This window comes from Haplochromis burtoni, unplaced genomic scaffold, assembly GCF_018398535.1.
Source record: "Haplochromis burtoni strain Fernald_Lab_line unplaced genomic scaffold, NCSU_Asbu1 Contig_81, whole genome shotgun sequence".
NCBI lineage: Eukaryota > Metazoa > Chordata > Actinopteri > Cichliformes > Cichlidae > Haplochromis > Haplochromis burtoni.
This window is the reverse complement of record NW_024582442.1, coordinates 625,655-646,199: the sequence shown is the minus strand read 5'-3', so window position 1 is coordinate 646,199 and position 20,545 is coordinate 625,655. Positions and strand designations below refer to the sequence as shown.

General features: G+C 40.9%; 1 protein-coding gene across 4 annotated transcripts in view; it reads right to left on the bottom strand.

Moving 5' to 3' along the window:
* cep112 (centrosomal protein 112) overlaps positions 1-20,545 on the bottom strand; it is a 139,900-nt gene that overhangs the window by 74,585 nt on the left and 44,770 nt on the right. For all 4 annotated transcript variants that reach the window (XM_005925400.3, XM_042222204.1, XM_042222203.1 and 1 more), the window contains 8 exons: positions 19,831-19,930; positions 19,273-19,391; positions 16,975-17,118; positions 9,469-9,623; positions 9,051-9,180; positions 8,847-8,939; positions 8,658-8,717; positions 7,436-7,515 (listed from right to left, as the gene is read on the bottom strand). In XM_005925400.3, coding sequence (XP_005925462.1) covers positions 7,436-7,515; positions 8,658-8,717; positions 8,847-8,939; positions 9,051-9,180; positions 9,469-9,623; positions 16,975-17,118; positions 19,273-19,391; positions 19,831-19,930 — 881 coding nt within the window. The remainder of the gene's footprint in view (positions 1-7,435; positions 7,516-8,657; positions 8,718-8,846; positions 8,940-9,050; positions 9,181-9,468; positions 9,624-16,974; positions 17,119-19,272; positions 19,392-19,830; positions 19,931-20,545) is intronic.

The following is a 20,545-nucleotide window of genomic DNA, read 5'->3' as shown; positions in this document are numbered from 1 at the left end:
GCACGTGTGAACGTGTGTGGTCACTACAGCGGTAGACAGCGTGTCACCATCAATAACAGAGCAACGAGGGTGAGATGAGAGGACAGCGAAAAAGGAGTCAAGGAGGCCTGGCAGAGAGAAATGGAGAGGGAAAGGGAAGGAGAGGGGTGCCAGCGCCAGGGCGGCCTGTTGGCTTTAAATGGATCTCTGGTCAGAAAAGTGGAAGGAGAGGAGGCTCAAATTAAAGATGTGCCTTTGCTAAAGAGGAAGTCCTCTTATCCCTCAATCCTTAAACAGCTGTTTAAAGGGGAGGAAGAGAGGGCGGCAAAGAGAGAAGAGTGTTTGTGTACTAGAGAGGGTGAAGGAGCTTCCGCCATCCAGCCGCCTGGCAGACAGGAGGGGTGCGGGGATGCCGGCATATTCCGGACTCCTCTGACCACACGGTGCCACGTGCTGCCTGTGCGAGTGCGCGAGCACATGGCGGATACACAATGAAGTTACTGTATATAGGCTCACGCATGCAGTTGACACAAAAGCACCCGCTGACGTCTGTGCACAAAGACGAAACTCTTAATTGCTTATGCAAATATTCTTTTCATGTAAGCAAGAGCATTTAAGAATTGTATGGGCTGTGATGTGGGTGGAGCAGCACATGGAAAAGACTGACAAACAGACCAGAATGCACGCTTGCATGTGGATGCCGCTGGTCTCTAGCATAAAAAGCCAGAGAGTCAGTGTGAGTGTGTGTTTGTGTGTGTGTGTGTGTGTGTGTGTGTGTGTGTGAGAGAGAGCCAAGTGCATGTGAGTGCCTCCACATCTGCGTCTGTGAGCTCATCCAAACGGAATGATAACGAATCCACAGACACATCAAAGGGGCTCGGAGAAAAAAAGCGAGAGCACATAAAAAGAGAGAAAATGCAAAACTGAAATATTCAGCGCCCTCTGAAGAAAAAATAAAACAGGCTTGGTTTTCATCTGCATCCCCAGAGAAAGAGAAAGGGAGAGAGAGTGGGAAAAAAAAGAAGAAGACAGAAACAGACACAGAATAAGAGACAGACCACAAATAAGTGAACACAAAAGAGAGATAGCACAAGGGCAAGAAAATATTAAAGGCAGAAAGGGTAGAAAAGAGGGAATAGAAAACAGAGCATCGTCGAGCTGGATGGCTTTAAAGCCAACCTACAGTTCTGGCCGTGTTTATGAGCAGCATTTCACTTTAATAAATTAAACAAAAAAACAGCCACAAACGTAAAGAGCACAGCCCTCCGCCTACAGTGGCATCTACACATGTAGTCGTCCGCGTGCCTGCAGGGAACAGCTGCCTCGGTAGCATCTTTAAAGACACGACTGTTGACCTTTATTTTTTTAATTTAAGCCCCAACCTTCTAGCAGTTTGCCAAACCCCAAAGATTTTGCGGCAAAACGATGAATCAAAGATGCAACAACTAAGTTGAATAATCAAAAGAACAACAAGCGGTTGCTCAAAGGCAACCACTTTCCAGTTTTTCTCAGTCAAGCTGAATATGAATTTGTGGAGCAAAAGTAAGACACATCAATTGGCCAGTGGAGATGCTACATTTTGAATATATTTCAGTATTTTCTGATATATCTTAGACCAGATCAGTCACAGAAATACGCGACAATGCAACAACTAAGTAGCTGATTTCCACATCTCGGAGAAGTTGCAAAGGGAATCGCTTTGGAGTGCTTTGCTCGAGAACTAGAAGGATATTACATCTGACATGATGACATTTCAAACTTTGCTGTGAAGTTTATGCTCTCGCATAATCCCCGGAGAAGAAGAAGAAGAAGAAAAACGACTTTACCTCACACTAGTTAGTGAGTCGTACCTCAAAAACACCTAAACACCAATAAGGAGAGAGAATAATGAATCTGGTGCAACACACACTGGCAGTAGCAGTATGTAGGTGGATAAACATGGTGGGTGGGACGGAGCAAAAAGACAAAGAACAATATATGTTTGTCATTGTTCAAACCAGCTCTGGGGCTCACTCAGTTCCAAGGCGTTAAAGAAAAAGTTGTTCCCTCCAAACAACTTGTCGCTTTAGTGTAGCGCAGACACGCCGAGGGAAGGCTGTTATTTGTGCTCTCTATACATCCGATTCAAACTACAGCAACAAAAAACCAAATGGAGCAATTTTTTAATAAAAGTTTGAGATAAATCTAGGAAAATGTTGTTCTACGTTGGTTTTCCTGTCTCTGCTGTTGCCTTAAAATGCTATTTGGCTTTACGAATTATGCAGACTACAATGGAAACATGCTAAATCAACTAGGCACAAGTCCCTAAAGTGAGACTACTGTATTTACATATCCCAAACATAATGCAGTGGAAGATGAAGTTGAGTGAAACAATGAAAGCCCTGAAGACAATCCGTGCAGTCTGAACCATCAGCTCTAAGCGAGCCTGCTGGTCTAAATTCAGACTCTCAGCGCAGATTTGGAAGAAAACCAGCTTCGCGTAGAAATGCCAATCTTGGTTTCGAGTGACGACCGTGAAAGCAGAGAAAACCAATTAAAAATCATTAAAGCAGGATATTAAAATGTCAGACCATTAAGTGATGGGGTGATTAAATATGACAAATAACAGCTGAATAACAAATAACCAGAATTACAGCTCATTTTTATTCATTATCTACTTTACTAATTCAGTATTCAGAAATAGGAGGAAATACTGGTTAGACTGACTCAGTTATATCCTTGCAGTGCTATCTGATCATTACAAGCTTGAATAATAAACATACAAATAAGTATTCATTTAAAAAAAAAAATCTATCAAAATCTATTTAAAGGACAGAATATTCATTTTGTCAAATCTGTGGTATTGAACTGATTCTTAACCCATTCCCAACTCCCCCTTTCAAAGTAGTTATCATGGGAGTCAATATTGAGCCCCACTGAAGCTTCTCAATATTCAGGATCCATGCCTCCACCTGCTCCTCCTGCACCTGAACATTAACCGTGCTGCTGGATGGCCCCTGCTTGGCTACCTCTGGTCCCTCTCAGGACCCCCATCCCTATTTCCCTCCATCCCTCCTGTCATGGGAGAGGAATGCTGAGAAAGATAAGACCACTTCAAAGACACACCCAGTTGTAGAAAAAGTGCGCGCACACACACACTAGCATGAAAGAAGGCATTGGATGAATCCTTTATCTTTAAGAGTAGAAGGACATGCATGAGGGACCCTATCTCATGCATGCATATGGGTATGCACAAGGTGAACAATGACACGCAGCCAGAAGGAAACACACGTTATCGGCCAGAGCAACTGTTGCCAAGAGCTGATTAGAGAATAAACAGTGAAAAAAGGCGACGTTTCCCCCCCCGAAAAGGAGGAAAAAAAATCAACATTAGTAGGGAAGCGACAAACTTTAAACTAGAGATGGATTGTTAAATAAATCAAAGACTGAAACATCATATTAATGATGCCGCGTGTGAAACTGGATAGCCGCTCACAGTCAAGTGCTACTTCGGCCACTCCAAAGTGTAAATAATCAGAGAGACAAAACCAAAGTTTGCACCACGCCTTAGTAAAGACGTGGTTTTGTTTAACGCAGCTGGGATACAAGTTCTAGGAAGGGCGGCATGAAAAATAAAACGATGCCTGTGTCTCAGAGAGAAAAGAAACGCCATAATCTACAACCTTTTTCTTTTTCTCTACTCTAAAAATTTGAGTGGTTTTCTATTTTCCCCAAATTGTGATTTGGAGGTCGTTGTTGCAAAGCAGGCAAGCTGTTCCCCAGATGAGCTCCCTCCTCTCTTTACTACCCCATCCACAACCACCACTATCTGTGGTGTATCTCTCCATCTCCATGCTAATGCCCTGTAATGATCTGAGGCACGTTGGGATGAAAAAAAAGGAGAGAAACTTGTTCCCAGCGCAGCTTTGTAGTGCTTTCTGTTGTTGTTGCCATAGTAACACAGACCAGGAACTCAAACTGACACAGCAATGCTTATTTGCATGACAGGACAAGAAGATCATATTCTTCTTAGACTTTGAATGGGTATCACTTACTTATGCTACATATGAATAATCAGATCCATTAAAAATGCACAACCAGCAGTCGCATCAACTTATTAAGAAAAAAATATAAATTTGTGGATTTTTTAAATATTTCTTTTTATATAGGCAAAGACTGTTAATAATAAATCTATGTTCACATAGTCTGCATGGATCATTGTGCATGCATTATACAGATGCATGTATCGCAGAGTATCTGAATGAGGAGGTTTCTTGAGCAGTTCTATTTGTTTAATTTTATCATTCATCCTCCAATCTTCACACACACACACACACACACACACACACAAACCTGCGTGCGGTCTTGCTTTGACTTTGAAGTTCTGCTGGATCGCCTTTAAAGGCCGTCAGTGTTGCCACGGCAGCAGGCAGGTAGCAGACATCAGGCTGCTCAGTGTGTTCGAGAAAGTGTGTGCGTGTGTATGCAGCCTGAGTATTTAATTAGCTAAGAGCCCAACGGGCCACTTGCCGTTTTCAGTGTTTAAACGAGGGAATGACTGGCTCGTTACTGATACTAACAACAAGGATAATTTATGCACAAACGGATCCGTCTGCTGTGTTTAAGGACGTTCTCTGTAGCTGGGCTGACAATGACAAGCAAACAATAAGAAAACACAACCATCAGTGTCCCCTTATGATATTTACACCGATATTTACTAAATGCTACAAAAATGTGTTTTTTTGTTGCATCATGGTGACTGAAAGAAAGGAAGAGGAGTAACAACCATACAATCTTTTCCTCAAACAGCCACAGTGTTATTGTTAGTGTTTGTCTAAGACCACTTTGACCATAGAAGAAGAATCCTGGAAGACCTTTGGGTTTCTATTATGCTACAACGAACAGCTAAAACCCACTCGGGGTGAGTGATGGCACTGTGACGAGCTTGGGCCATGTATAGCTGGAACTGGAGCTACAGTTGCTGAATAGGCCGAGCCGGCGCTCTGTTTAATTGTGCAGAACATGATCTAGTCTTGCCACAGAAACTATAATCTGCTTGTGGCCAAGTAATATGGCCCTGTATGGGATTAATTACCCAGTGGAATGTACTGACTGGCTCGCTGGTTGGTTTGCTGATTGTCTGCAGTCTGCTGAAGTCGAGCATTTCAACATATGCAGCTCTGGATAGAAGAGAGTGTTGAAGCTAAAGGAGTTAGTGTTGGATGTGGCATTTAGAGTAGATTACATGTTATTTTTTATCCATTCCTTTAATAATATTTTCCTCTATAGTAGGCATTCTGAAACATTGTAGCTACAAGTTTAATTAACAACACTATTTAGGTGTGGCTACATTCCATTTAGGTAAAGCTGTTTCATTGCCCTGCATTTGTGCACTACAATAACTTCTTGAACCACGCAATGTATGTGAGTAATCATTATCGGAAACAGTTAAATCTGCACTTTCAACGCTCAACACAACTGCCTCAAAGCAGGAGCTGCAGCAGTATATCATGCTGAAAACATAGTCAATGTGTTTGCAAAGCGTTGTGTATTTAACAATCAGACAGGCCCAAAGAAACACTGACATTCTTCCTCTTCAGACATCCTTCGCCACCATTCGATTGCGTGTCCTTAAAAGTTGTCACAGCAGTTGTCTGAATGTGTTGCAGACACATTAATGAAATGCACATGCTTAAGACTCCATATGTCTTTGAGCTTCTTTGTGGAGCTCACTGAAAACTTGATTGTTGTGGACCACGGGGCTCCACAATCTTTGTATATGTGCCTTAGACCAAACATACCAACAACATAGCATTATTAATGTTATTAATACTTCTCATCTTATCCTTCATTGAATCCTCATCCTTGCTGGATGTCGTCACTTAGTCAAAATGTTTGACACTTTTCCACAGATGCTGGAGAATATGGCTCATCTTGGACATCTTTTTAATACTGATCGCCTTTCATACTTCATACATACTTTTTTTTTTTTTTTTTTTTAACTTGAGCCACAGTGAGTTTTACTTTTTACTTTTCTTTCTTAACCACTTTTAATCCAGAGGAAGCACTTAATCCAATGCCTATTTTGTGTCTGCACAAATTTTTTGAACATTTCTAAAGAGATATTAGTGACTGAGGACCAGTCTGGATGGCAGAAAGGGTTGAGGGCGCACATACGCATAGGTCTTCCTTCTGGCGACAAAGATGGAGAGAAGTAAACAATCCAAAAGTGTATTTACCCTTCACTAGAGTGACACTGACAATGTTCAGTAATCGTATGAGTATGTCTGAGTGAAGCAATCATGTATATAAATGACAGAATATGGTTACTTTAACAGATTTCACAATTGAGCAATGATGGGTATCTCACTGACTTAAAAAGAGCATATTTATTGTTAAATACTGTGTTACAGGCCACCCTCACTTACTCCTGTGGGAAATATATGGCTTTTTAGTTTATTCAAAACAGCTGTATGCTGCATCTGGAAACAGGACTGATGAGAATCATGAGACTGAATCGAAACAAATTGCTGAATGATGGTAGTAAGCTGAGTGGAGGCTGAGGAAAAGTGAATTAAACAAGAACTGTTGGTGGATTCACCGCACGTCATTACTTTGCCATTTTATCAATTGTTGATATCAAATATTGATCAGTGTAGTGTTCATGTTTTTTAATTTTCTTGACTCAATGTGCATCACCCCATAACACTCTTTAATATTAACCAATACCCAGGCTGTTTCTCGTCCATTAAATATCAGCCATATGATTGTGTCAAAGTCGACAGTTTTGTTTATCAGCTTTCATTACTATAGAGACTACTCGGTTTATACAATAGGATTAGATTTGCCAGTTTTCATCAAGTCATCGCAAACACCAGTCACATGTGAAGCTCTGAGACTTTCAAGGCTCTCAACTCAGTACTAGTTTCAGTTATGAGAAGAGATCAAAGAGAGCGCGCAAGGGTTGACTTGTTAAAGCCAAACTCCGCCTTAAAACAGAATTCATACACGCTGTTTTTATGATCAAAGACTCAAAGTCAGTAGACATAAACAACTCCTTTTAATAAAGTCTGAAGCCACAAAATCGAGGCCCAAATCTGTGATATTAATGACTCTTAAAAAAAAAAAATCATGCTTGCTAACATTAGACATGTTGGAAACTTTGCTGCCGGTTTCAGTACAGATAGTGATAATGCACCGTGACTCTCCATGTACCTGCCACAACGGCAATGTGACAACGTCAGAATATGACTGGGTTGGTTCTGTATTGTGTTTGTGCCTGAAAATCTGCCTGATCGTCCTTTTACTCCTCATTCTGTTGGATTTTGGAAAGACATCTGATGCTGAAATGCTGATGAAGTATCTTAAACAGACTAAATAATTATCAATGGAGTCTAAAGCATAGACCCAGGATGTAATTACCCATGAAACGTCTTTAATTCAACACAACTCTCTGTTTAGCCTTTTCCCATCATACCTGAGTGCTTCTTCCAGTTTGGCTATCTTCCTTTTAGCCTCTGCCTTTTCCTTCTCTGCCTCAGTTTGAAGTGCCAAAACCTTAGACAGATAGAGAGGGAGAGAGAGAGGAAGAGGAAGAGGGAGCGAGGATGAGAGTATAGGAGGAACAGAGAGAGAGGTGCGAGTGAGTGCAAAAGCAGACACCATCAAACATCACTCAAGGAAACTCTTCTGCCTGTGACCTTGTGCATCTGGTCTCATCTCTTCTATCACCCCATCAAAAGTAGCTGAGCCCATCCCGCCTGCCTTAGAGGGCCTCTCAATCTGGATCTATGGCAGCCATATGGGACCTTCTCATGTCCAGATACCATACCACAGTCTCCTTCTTGTGTATCCTTTAGCACTCCTCGGGAGCGGAGCGAGGAATCTTTCCAGAGTAAACAAAAAGGAAAATGAACAACGGACTTGTCTGTCTTTCATTCCCCCGTCACCTCGTGAAGCAAAGAAAGAAGAGGAAAAGGTAGGAAAAAAAAATACAGGTGGATTACGAGGGCAAAAAAAGAAAGAAACACACACACACACACACACATCAAAAGCAATCCACTGAGGGAAGCTTAATTTAAATCCTCCTTGACCCCAAATAAAGAACACACATGCCTGCTAAGTTTTTGCAGGTGTATCACTCACAGGCAGCCAGATGTGTATGCCAGCCTGCCACCAAGATGTGGGACTTTGAAGATGACCCAGCTGCAGTGTGGAGTTTAAACCTGATCTTTACCTATGAAGTCTGGCCTGGCCTAGTCTGGTCCAGCTCAGATCATTAACAATAGCCTTTGTACTTTATGCTTTATGGCTGCTCTATGGCTTTAAAAAGGGTCTCTCAAAGGAGAGGGGGTAATCAAGCACAGGCCTGGGTACAGAGACAGTGCATACTTCAGACAGACCCCCCCCCAAAAAAAATGTTTATTTCAATTTGCTTCTAACTTGTTTCTTATTTTTACAACTTAATAATTCTTGATCTAAATTACCAACTTACCATCCTGCCTTCCTTTGCGCCAGCCTAACATCTACCTGTTAACTGAGGCTTTTAGGATTTTACAAGAGCAGAGAACCATGAGGAACATGCGGCTCCAAGCTTTGATCTCCACTAATCACTTTGTTCGGGGGTGGTTTTGATATAATGACAGGAGGTTACTGAGCTTGGCAGATGGATTTTTCCTTATGGAACAGGAACACACTACCTTTTTCTCACAGCTGATCAGCAGTTCATCTTTTTCCTGCTGAAACTTCATCTCTTGATCCTGAAAGGAAGCAGAGTCGAATCAATAGGTCAGAGAGAGCTGCTAATGACAAGCACTTTTAAAGCTCGTATTGTTGCAGTGACGAAAGAGAGGTTTAAAATGAGCGTCGCCACCCGAATCATATCATACCCTGACTTGTTGGTGTCTTCGATGTTCACTGTCCTCGAGCTGCTGTTTGATCTGAGCCACAGTTTTCTCTAAATCTGCCATCACCTCAGAGGCCTGCAATAGAGAGTGGAGAGATTTGCTAAAAGTTGTGTGTTATTAATCAGTCAGCAGCAAAATTTAGCAGGCCGAGGGAGATACGTGTGAGTGTGTTGTGGTAATGTGAACCTTAGCAGCCGAGAGAGCATGCTCATGGTGCAAGTGGCTCAAGTCGGTCTCGTACTTGACTTGGAGCTTCTGCGTGGCCTGCTCATGCTGCTCGCTCAGCTCCTCCTTCTCCTTCTGCAGGATCATAATCCTGTGAAAAGCTAACAGCTTGACTCAGACTTCATGAAAGAGTTTCACACATACAGATCCGTTTCTATTCATACACCATTTTTACTGTCCATCCGCTGCACACTAGCAATAGATTACATAAAGCTTTCTTAAGATGTGAAGAAGACATTTAAATTAAAAAGCACATGGCAGTAAAACCTAGTCATGAAAAGCTGGTTAGTGTTGAAAAGCTTTCAATATTAGCACTAGCTACTCTTCTCCTCTTTATCTTTCAATCCACCCCTATACCACACGCCAAACAGGTTCATACCGTCTGTTGGCCTCCTGGAGTTCAGTGCTGATAGATGCAATGTGGATCTCCAGCTCAGCCTTCTCCTGTGTCACTTTCTGACGCAGCGTGTTGCCCTTCTCCACTTCTGCTGACTGCTGTTTCACCCGGAGCTCGAGCTCTCTCATCGTTTGCTCCTGGACACACAAGTTGTTACGAAATCAAACAGCTTGAACCACCAAGGGCGTCAGCACGGGAAAATGAGCATAAGTCAGAGGATCGCATGCTCCACAGAAATCAGGTCACTGATATGAACGTATCGAAGCTAACATGTGGCTAACGGTGCAGCTGAATGATCCTCTCACTTCACTCATTGACAATAAATGATAATTACTCCAAAAATGTGTAATACTATTACATGCTAATAAAATTTGTAGCTGAAAATCCTTCCCTGCTCCACATGGCAAACTTTTAGAAGACTCCTTTGTAAGAGAAAAGACGAGATAACCTTTACTGTCATGTAAGCATACGAAGACTCAAGTTAAAAACAAACAAAAAAAACAACTCAGATATACATGTTTCTAGTCAGCTGTTGTTCCTCTGTTACATTCTGGCTACTGTTTAAACTTATTACCCAAATTGAGGCATAAGAATAAACTCATAGTGATACCAGCTGAAAATGTAAAAGTTAATGAATGCTTCCATAATGTATAGCTCTGTGTAAATAATCATTCTGTACATTCTATAATCTTTAATCCTACAACTGTTTACAACTTGCATAGTTCCCATTTCTGTATAGCTGTATATCCCAGATTCTGTAAAGTTATTTATTTCATATTCTGTATAGTTTTTCATATTTATATCCTGTTCATATCCTGTACATAGCTTGTACTCACTACAGCCTGTACATACTTATAGTTATAGAATATTCACAACATACTTCATACCGTGTACATTATAACATACCATAATAGACCCATTTCTGTAATATACTCACATATCTATATTATTGCTAATATATATTGTAATATATCTATATCACTAAAGCACTTCTGGATGGATGCAAACTGCATTTCGTTGCCCTTTACCTGTGCATGTGCAATGACAATAAAGTTGAATTCTATTCTATTCTATTCATAATAGCAAACTGCACAGGCCGCATTTTCTTTCTACAATTCCAGTAACATACAATAATCAGTTGTTAGATGGGTCAGTGTGTGAAAATTGCCTGATATTACTGGCAATTTCAAAGTCTAGCCACATCTCTTAAATTACTGACATTTAACTCTGGTGGCAGTAAAGTGCTGGTACATCAACATAGGGCATCATAAAAAGCCTATAACTTCATCGATTTAAATATCTGAACATGGTGATCCTGCATCAGATCAAATGACTCCAGCATACACAATGACAGCGTTGAGGTATTTCAGTCTCTTTTCCACTGTCAAAAACTTGATCAAGATTCAGACTTTCAGAAGACAATGATCAAAGTCCAGCCTAAACAGACAGCTTCTTCCTACACTGTTTTGATTAAAAAGAACTTCCCTTCCCTGCCTACTGTCCATCAACATGCACATATGTGTTTTCGTGTGTGTGTATGTACACATGACAGCGTGGAATGCAGTGTAGGCGGGCCGATAAAGGCGATGACGGGGCGCTGATTAAAGACGGAGCGTGCTAGTTGATCTAGATGATGACAGAAGATTGCGATGACTGAAGGTGGAGTGACGGGAAAGGCGGGGAATGGTGCGTTTGAAAAGAGTATGCGAGCTGCGCCTGGCAAGGCTGCTGAGAGAGACCTTTGTCTTTGTGTTAGCAGTGTAGGCCGTTAAGAAAAGGAACAAGGAGTCTGTGTTGTGCTGGGACGCATGCTGACACTTAGCTTTCTGGCAGGAGATGAGAAGACACGTCTCCATACTGAAGCCTGACTCGGCACACCTGGACCCTCAGTGGGGCCAAAATATGTCCCCTAATTAGGTGTTTTAGAAGGGGAATGACTTTGTGTGAAGTGCAGACTAAACTAGATTATGAGCTACGCTCCTCTTCGAAGATTTTGAAATGATTAAGCCTTTGAAGAGGAGGGGAAAACAAAACAAAACATGTAAGCTGTGACAAAAAAAGTCATAAAAAGTGATGGACGACCTTTCACAATATTTGTATCTGAACTACAGCCAGCAACTGGAAGGCAGCCTGTATCATCGCTCGTCTCCTGAGGCCACGCATATTGTGCTTCAAATTCTAATAATAGAATTTGGTTAGACTTACAAAAGTCCTCATAAAAACATCACTATAATACATATATAGAATAAGCAAACACTATTAAAGGAAGAGGATAGAGTAAGGGGGAAATAGTAAGCTTGAGGAATAAGTGTCCAGCAAATGTTTTTTTAAAAGGTTTAGTGCCATCTTCAGAAACCAGTTATTCTATATTTGTCTAAAACAGTGTTACTAATTATATCCTATATATAGGAAAGGCCCATTCAATCAGTGGAATATCAGCAGTGGAGACAATGTGGCACTGCTACAAATGCATCTCTATCTTTACTTGATTTGGACGTGCACGGACTACTGTTAAAAGCTTGGCTGGTGCAGATAGCAGCTTGTCTTTATTTTCAAACACCTACTCAGTCACTTCTACCTGTTCTGCCCTGCGCAGAGATAAGAGCCAAAAACAACATCCGAAGTATCTTTTTGTGATCTCTGTTGGAGAGAAACTCCACAAGGCAGCGGTGGGCAGATGAACAGTCTTTATTTCATTTGTTATTAAGCTGCATCCAGTCTGCTGTATTTGAAGGGAATGAATCATCGACTTGAGGTTGTCCTGGATTGCTTGTGTTGCGTGTGATGTGAGCAAACTTTTCATATTGTGTCCTGGATATAAACTTAGGATCTACATCTCTTCGGCACAGTGGTGCAGTGGTTTCCAAACACATTAATGTTAGGTTAACTGGTGCCAGGCAGTCAGCCTAGGGCCCATAAAAGGATCTCTGGCTCTCAGGCCAATTTCATGAAGCCTGCTTCTGATTGTTTGGTGTGGTAGTGTTCACCCTGTTCGTCTTTGTACAAAGGTAGCAGATACCAGTCCTCCTGATAGATTAAGGAACTTCTATGACCCTGTCCAGCTACCCTAGAGTAACTGTCTTTCTCCTGGAATTGCCTCCATGCCGGGGAGACATAGAACTTCCTGGCAATGGCACATGTGTGCCGTAACAAGCACAGGCCTAGGTACAGAAGATTGAAAGATGTTGGACTACCACTGTAACCTCCGTATGGTCCAAGCATTGTCTACCTCTAGTATTGGTGGCTGGTGCTCAGGAGGTAGAGCAGGTCATCTACTAATTGGAAGGTTGGTGGTTCGATCTCTGGCTGCTACAGTCTGCATGCCAAAGTATCCGAGATATGCTCTTGGGGTTCACCAAGAGCGTTCACTGGCATCGTGGACTCAATTTGGACCATTGTCTTTGATTGTTCGATAGAAAGCACAGGTAGGAAAAGCATAGGAAAAAGTGCTTGTATAAATGTGTGACTGATGCATGTTGTATAAAGTGCTGTGAGCGCTACAGTTGAGTAGAAAAGTGCTATATAAGAATCAGTCCATTTACCAGCAGTGACACCCACAACAGCCAAATGCACAACTAGTGCATGGTGATCCTGCATCAGATCAAAAAGTGTTACTCTGATTTCTTCGAGCAGTGTATTTAGTAGAGGAGTAGCACTGACCACAAACAACTACAATGTGATTTGCTGCACAAAAGCACATGTTCAGCATTACTGGAGCTCACTTCTATTTAATGAGGAGTATGGACTGAAAGGAAGATTCATCTGGATATTGAAAGACTCAAGAAAGTCAACATGGGGCAAAATGAGGCAACTCCAGCTCTAAAGGATCAAGCACAGAGACAGCAATCGCTGACAAAAAGGTGCTGTACCAACTCACCTGAGATAAAGACTACCTTCAACACATATCCTCAGCGTGTGTTTGTGAATAGCCCAACACTACAGGAGGACAGCAGCTGTTACAGTGACAAGGGGCCTTTCCCCCCAATTTCTTGGACCTTGTCTGGCCTTAATTATTTAAAAAAAAAATGGGGGGGGGGAATCAACCATGAACCATTCAGTATTTGCAGCCTCTTAAATGTGGCCCTGTTGACAGACTAAGGCCAGAGGCAGCGTGTGTGTATGGCAAACCATGAACACTGATACTGATAGAAACTGTATTTATGAAACACGTGCATTCAACTGGCCTCTGGTGTTGATGGTCCCAGCTAATGAAATGTGCATAGTCCCACTTAAACCAAAGTCCTTTCATAAGACTTCAAAGAAAGTGCAGCTTTGGGAGGTGTGTACGCATGTGTGCACGCACATCTTCAAGCACAATCACGGCAATGGGTAAGATTTAATACATACTTGGATCAAAGACCTTTTTAAAGATGACAGGCACAAGATATGAGAGTCATTCTTGGCCAGAGGTTAGAGAATGTCTCCTTTCATTTCAGCCACCGAGTGTTGTGGGTCCCTTTTTTCCCCCCTGATTAGCCATGCGACAGATGTATACATTTAGAACTAACTGAGGAAAGACTTTTTAGCAGAAGTAAATCTAGTCGCAGAGAATCCTGTTTGTTCCAGTGAAAGGTGGTGCTGAGCACAGAAAATAATCTGCCTACACTAAGCGTTTGAACACTTGCATCCCCTGCTGCTCTTTAGGATGAATCTCTGAAAGCTGCTCACACTATCTTAAGTATAAGTCGTGATCACAGACAGATGGAACAAACGTGTGCATACAAAAATAAATAATAAAAAAAGTAAAGGAAAACACGACAAGTCAGGTAGTTAAAGTCGATTTACACAAACACTCACTGTGTAACTGATGGACACAAAAATGTGACTAAGTTAACCCAGAATAAAATACTAAATATGTTGTGTTTTATATGCTCATCATGTGAGTTTTACACTACTGTGCAAGTCTTGAGCCACTCCTCCTTTCTTTGCATTTTGCTTCCAAGAAGCCTGCTTGCGATGCCCAAACCCATGGCCACACTCTAAAGTCGGTAACTTTTGTGTATTTTCATTTCTTCATTTGAACACAATAACACACTTTAGTTTCCAATAAGTTTATTGATTGGTTTGGAAAGCTTTTATATTTGATTAGATATTTGAGTTTAGGGTTCAGTGGTTTTGATGTTCTTCTTTGGTATTTAGTTTATTAACAAACTAGCCTGTACTGCATGGTTTTTGTGGTTTATGATTGTGTTTTGTTTAGTTACCCCTCGTGTGTCATAGTGATGTGATCAGCCATCATATATACCCTTGTGTGTCATTTCCTGTTTAGGTCAGTTATGTTTGTTTGGGCAGTTGTTTGGTTTGTTAAGTTTGCAGTTCTTTGCCTGAATTAAGTTTTGTTTCTTTGACCTCTTTTATGAGCTCAACATTTATTACTTTTGTAAATATAATTTTTAGGGTTAAATAAATGGAAACCCTATTTTTCTAATAATTCCTAGGACTCCTCCTGCTTTTTCAACTGGTTCCACCTTATGAAATGTGCTTTGTCACTCATTTTCAGTGCAGTCGCCATTCCTGACCCATTTTTGGAGGAATGTTTTTTTTTCTGGTTCTTAAAGTCACTTAACACTGACCTACAAATCATTAAAGTATTTAAAAAAAAGCACCTAACTCAATGGATGATCTAGTGTCGCGTCTACACATAACTGACAACTTAGCAAAAGAACAACGGTATCTTTAGGTCCTTTATTTACTTGCTGCCAGTCACACCATTTGTTTCCATTTCTTTAGTTAGTGGGAAAAAAAAGAGGAAACTGGACAAGTAGCAGACAAAAGAAGTGTCAGGCCTTAAAAACTGTCCAAAGCAGGTGAACGGTATCTGAAAGTCATGTCAGCCAAGACCTGACAAAGGACCTGAGAGATGTATCTGACCCTTCATCTTATCCATCTACTGTTAACTGAACCTTCATCAGAAGTGGTCTCTGTGAAAGTGTGGCTGACAAAAAGCTATTCTGAAGGAAGGGAGACAGACAGAAATGGCTGAGATTTGCCAAATTCCAGAAAAGTGTCTGAAAATCAGTAGTAACAGGTCTTGTGGAGTGATGAAGCCATAAAATAAAAAAATAAAATAAATAAAAATCAGTTATAAGTATGTATGGACAAGGTCAGGAGAGAGGTTTTCACAGCCATCTGTAAAACATGGTGTAGATTCTGTATTTCAGCCCTAGTGTTGGGGATCTTGTCAAATCTGATGTAAATATGAATCAAGAAAAGTACAGTCAGAGTTTGATCCATCATACAATATTATATGATTGGCAACAACTTCCTTTTTTTTGTTATGACAGTGACACCAAATACACTGCCAATGCAGTAAAAGGATATCTAAATTGAAAAACACTGAGTGGAGCACCATCAGTCACGGACTGCTTTCTCCAGAGCCTGGACCTCAACATTATTGAAGCAGTGTGCAATCATCTTGACAGAGAACAAAAAAGGCAGCCAACATGCGAAAAAGAGCTTTGACTGTCCTTCAAGAAGCCTGGAGAACTATTCCTGAAGACAACTTAAAGAAATGACAGGAAAGCTGCTTTAGATAGTTCAGGCTGTGGTGAAGAACACAGGTGCTCATCCCAAATATTGTCTTTCAGTCTTGTTAGAATTGTACAAGCTCTGTTTTTGTCCTATATACCGTATATTCATTTATGTTTGCACGTTACAATACATATTTGTGGCTCAAAACCTTTGCACAACACTGTATCTGTAAATCCACGGGACCACTGGTTAAGTGGTAGTCTTCCAGCACATCTGCTACTTTGGTATGTGCAGCAACACAAGGTCCAACATAAATCAGGGTGTGGAGATTAATAATTCAATGTCAGAAAATCACATCATTGGTCTCAGCAGACACAACACACAGCAGCTGCAACAAAAAACACCAACAGACTGAGCACTAACACAACATTTCAAAGAAGCTGCTCCAGAAAATTATTTTTTGTCTGAAAGTGTGCAGAGCAATTGATCCTCAACACCTCAAATCTACAGCCAGAGGCAGATGGTGTTGTTTTTCCTTTCATTTAACTTGTAAAAAGATGACTTAAATAAATAAATAAAATGATGATGAAGTCGTCTATATCAATCTGAGCTACTGTAGCGTCTTATGCATCTCATGTCAACAGTGTTATAAAATGTGACACATGCATTTCAGGAATAAAACATGAAATGGTTGCTTAACTATAAAAGTAGAAAGAAGATACGAGGCAGTGTCGCACACTTGACTGATGAGCTGCTGTGATCAGACATCCAAGCATGTGTAGTATTGAACTGGGTGTCATTGCATACAGTTTAATGAGTAACACAACAACTATGGGTGAGTAACACCCACGTGTTTCATCAACATACTGTTTGTGCACATAGTACACAGATTAACAGAAAGCCAGAAAAAAAACAGCTAACAATATTAGTAAGATTAATCTTTGCTGCTGTATTAATGCAGTAAAGCTGACACATACACACACATCCAGACTCACACATGCCCGTTTCTGTACTCACAGTTGCTTGTGATCGTGCATTATAGTCAGACTCCATCTTAGCCAGTCGGATGTTGGTGTCCTCCAGCAGTTCCTGGATATTCTGTGTGTGTTTCTTCTGCAATTCAAACTTCTCCTGCTCCATCTCTGTCACGGCAGCATGCAGCTGCAAGGGCATGAAACATCTACATGTCAGTTACAGATGTTCCTCGCCGCAATTCCAGTCATTGATGACTGATCAATCGTTTCTCTTTTAATTTTTAAAAGTATAAAAACACTTTTCAGCAATCAGAGACCCCATAATACTCTTTTTTTTTTTTTTTAATCAATTCCATCCATTCTCTGCCATTTATCCTTTTTCAGGGTCGCGGCGGGCCTGGAGCGTATCCCAGCTGTCTTTGGGCGAGAGGCAGGGTACAACCTGGACAGATACCAATCTGTCTAACCAATTCATTATATTAAAAACACTCGATGAAGGACTTGTTGAAGGACTTGTGGACTGATGAAGAAATCTCATATCTCACAGTCAAAAGCAGCATCAAATGGGCTTTTAGCTTCAGACTTCCACCAGACCTTCATGCCATACTTTCTTTGTTTATAAAGTATATAGTGACTGAAACTTTTGGGCTTCTGGGTAACAGTTACAAAATAACATTTACGTCACACATTGTAATGTTACATACATACACTCAACAGCCACTTTATTAGGTATACCTTGCTAATAATGAGTTGGCCCCACCTTTGCCTTCAGAACTGCTTTGATTCTTAATGGCATAGATTCAACGAAGTGCTGAAAACACTACTCAGATTTTGGTCCATGCTGACATGATAGCATCACACAGTTGTTGAAGATTTATCTGTAATGGGAATCCCACTGTCATTGTCCAGTTACACCACTACCGGTAGGGCTGTGCGATATGACCAAAATGTCATATCCCGATATAAGAATTCTATCGTCCGATAACGATATAAATCACAAAAATGTAACATTTTCTGTAAATTATGTGAATCTCGGGCAGCTCGACTTGCGAGAAGTGTTTCCAGCTGCGTGTCATGTAGCTGGAGTCGAGTGTTTTAACCGATGCATGAAACTACATTTTTAGACATAAGTTGTAACAGCCGCCTTTTTCATTGTGAGTATTTATTACACGGCGTGCTGCGGGGAAAAGCCTGTACTAACGTTTGAGTCTAAGGTTTATTTTTTAGCACCTGGCGGCTCTTTTTAAATTCTCATCCGTAAATAATCTGCTCTTTCACGTGATTCAGTTTATTTTGAAAAGTCTCAACAGGATCTTGAGCTTTATTGTGAAAGGTTTATGTGGAACATAAACAAGCGGACACATGATGGTGTTACCGTCGTTGTTGCAAACCACAACGCATAAAAACAGGCGCTTGTCCGTCCTAGTGTGGTTATATTAAATATAAGAGAAAGAGAGAACTTTAAGAAATTAATAGAGCCACTACAGTGACCATCAAAACGATGAAAAAAATATTGCCGTAAACAGTTTATTTTGCGACACCACGATAGCGTAAAATGAAACGATAGACGTTATATTGAACAGCCCTAACTACCGGCAGCTTGAAATATTAATAATACAAGTATGGCCATTTTCCTTTGAGCTCTGGCCTCATGTATTCTCTGTAAACACTAGAAATCGTTGCGTGGGAAAAGTAGATCAACAGTTTCTGAAATACTCAGATCAGCCCTGGCACCGTCTGGCACCAATAACCATGCTGTTTAAAGTCACTTAAATCACCTTTACTCCCCATTCTGATGCTCAGTTTGAACTCAGCAGGCCGTCTTGACCATGTCTATGATGGACCATGTTCATGAAGTTGAACAGGTGTACCTAATACAGTGACAGTGAGTGCATACTTCCAAAAAGTGGAGTTAGTACCGTCTGCTTCTTTAGATGTGCAGTATCTCTTTTTGAACAGGGTTAAACATAATTCATATGCTACACATTTTTTTATGTGATCTGAGAGAAAAAAAAATGTTTCTATAACATCATTTAGCACATGCTGAGCGGCCCTGAAGAGATGAGTGTAAATTTCATTAGCATCTTATTGAGCCCCCACAGCTGAGCTAGCTGGAGCTGTAGGAGTGAAAAGACAATTTACCTAGGGCACAGAGCATTAATTTTTCAGCAGTGAAAAAACCCACACTAACTTAAGCACCACATGAAGGAATGAGGTACAGCCTGGCTGCTTAAAGCAAAGTCTGCTTGTCTCATGCTAACAAACAGTCTTCCTCTGGCTCAGGGCTGCTTACACGGCGTTGGCCTGTAGAATTTCTAAGCCCTTCAACTTATCCTCATACCTTCTTCTCCCACTCGTTTTTTAAAGAGTCGGCGCTCTGATCCGACATCTTCTTCAGCTCTGCAATCTGCTTCTCTTTGCTCTCGCAGATGACCTGGGATTCTCGCAGCACACTTTGAACTGCAGGTAAGCGCAGACACAAAACACACAAAAGAGCAGTCAGGCCCTGCCTCAGGGTATGAACAGATGGACACATGAACAGACATGCACGCACACTTGTGCTCGACTGATGTGCTGTCAGGAAATCAATGACAGTAAAGATTTTGTTTCTATTTGAATGGCTACTATTTCTTCTGTGCGACGCAGTTTTATCATCGGACACTCTTAAAGCAGACACGTGAGAAAAGAAAGGAACAAGACCAAAGGAAGGAAGGAAATCAAGTATAAAAAGACACATAAGGTGACTGAATTTTAGATTGAGCAGCACAGCTGGAGAGTGTCACTCTACACCAGTGCAATCCTTTGTGGAATTGCATCTTTTTAGGCTTTTTACTCCAAGTGGCAGAGACACAAGTATAAACATCCTTCATGCTAACCCCGCAATCACGTGACCTCTCACCTTTCTTCTCCAGCTTACGGATCGTCTCCTCTGATTCTTTTTGCTTGGTCCGGTGAAGGCTCTTAATCTCCTCAATCTCACCATTTTTTCGGTCCAGAATCTACAGATGGAGAGGGAGACACTGAAAGTGTATTCGGCTGTTTTTCTCTTACTGCCAAGAATATGGCATCTGTCATAGCAAAGCTAAAGCTATTAAAGTTTTCGCATGCAAAGTTCACAAAGGCTAAATTTAAGTAAGCACTATGTGACCCAGATATAAAAAAGGAAAATGCAACCGCCCACACTGAAAGACAGCGCAGAGACCCTGGAGTTTTTGACAACCAGCAACACTAAAGAAGTTTTGTTTGTTTTTTTGGTTTTTTTGTGCAGAGTTTCTTGCTTTGTGAGCTCATGTATACCCCCCCCCACACACACACACACATATAACAGAACATGCAGCTAAGTATTCAGACTCTACTACTACTATTACTACTCTTGTAGGTAGGGGTCACATAGGAAGTAAACATGAATATGAACATTAATAAATCAAAAGGTTTAGGAAAAAAAATTATGTATATTTATTAGAGGTGCAGCGATACACAAAATTCACGGTTCGGTTCGATATTTTTTCGATACAAAAAAATGTTCATGCCTTTTTAATTTGTCATTTATTAAAATTATAAATATATATTTTAACTCAAAAGTACAGTTTTTAAATTTAATGTTGCTGAAACAA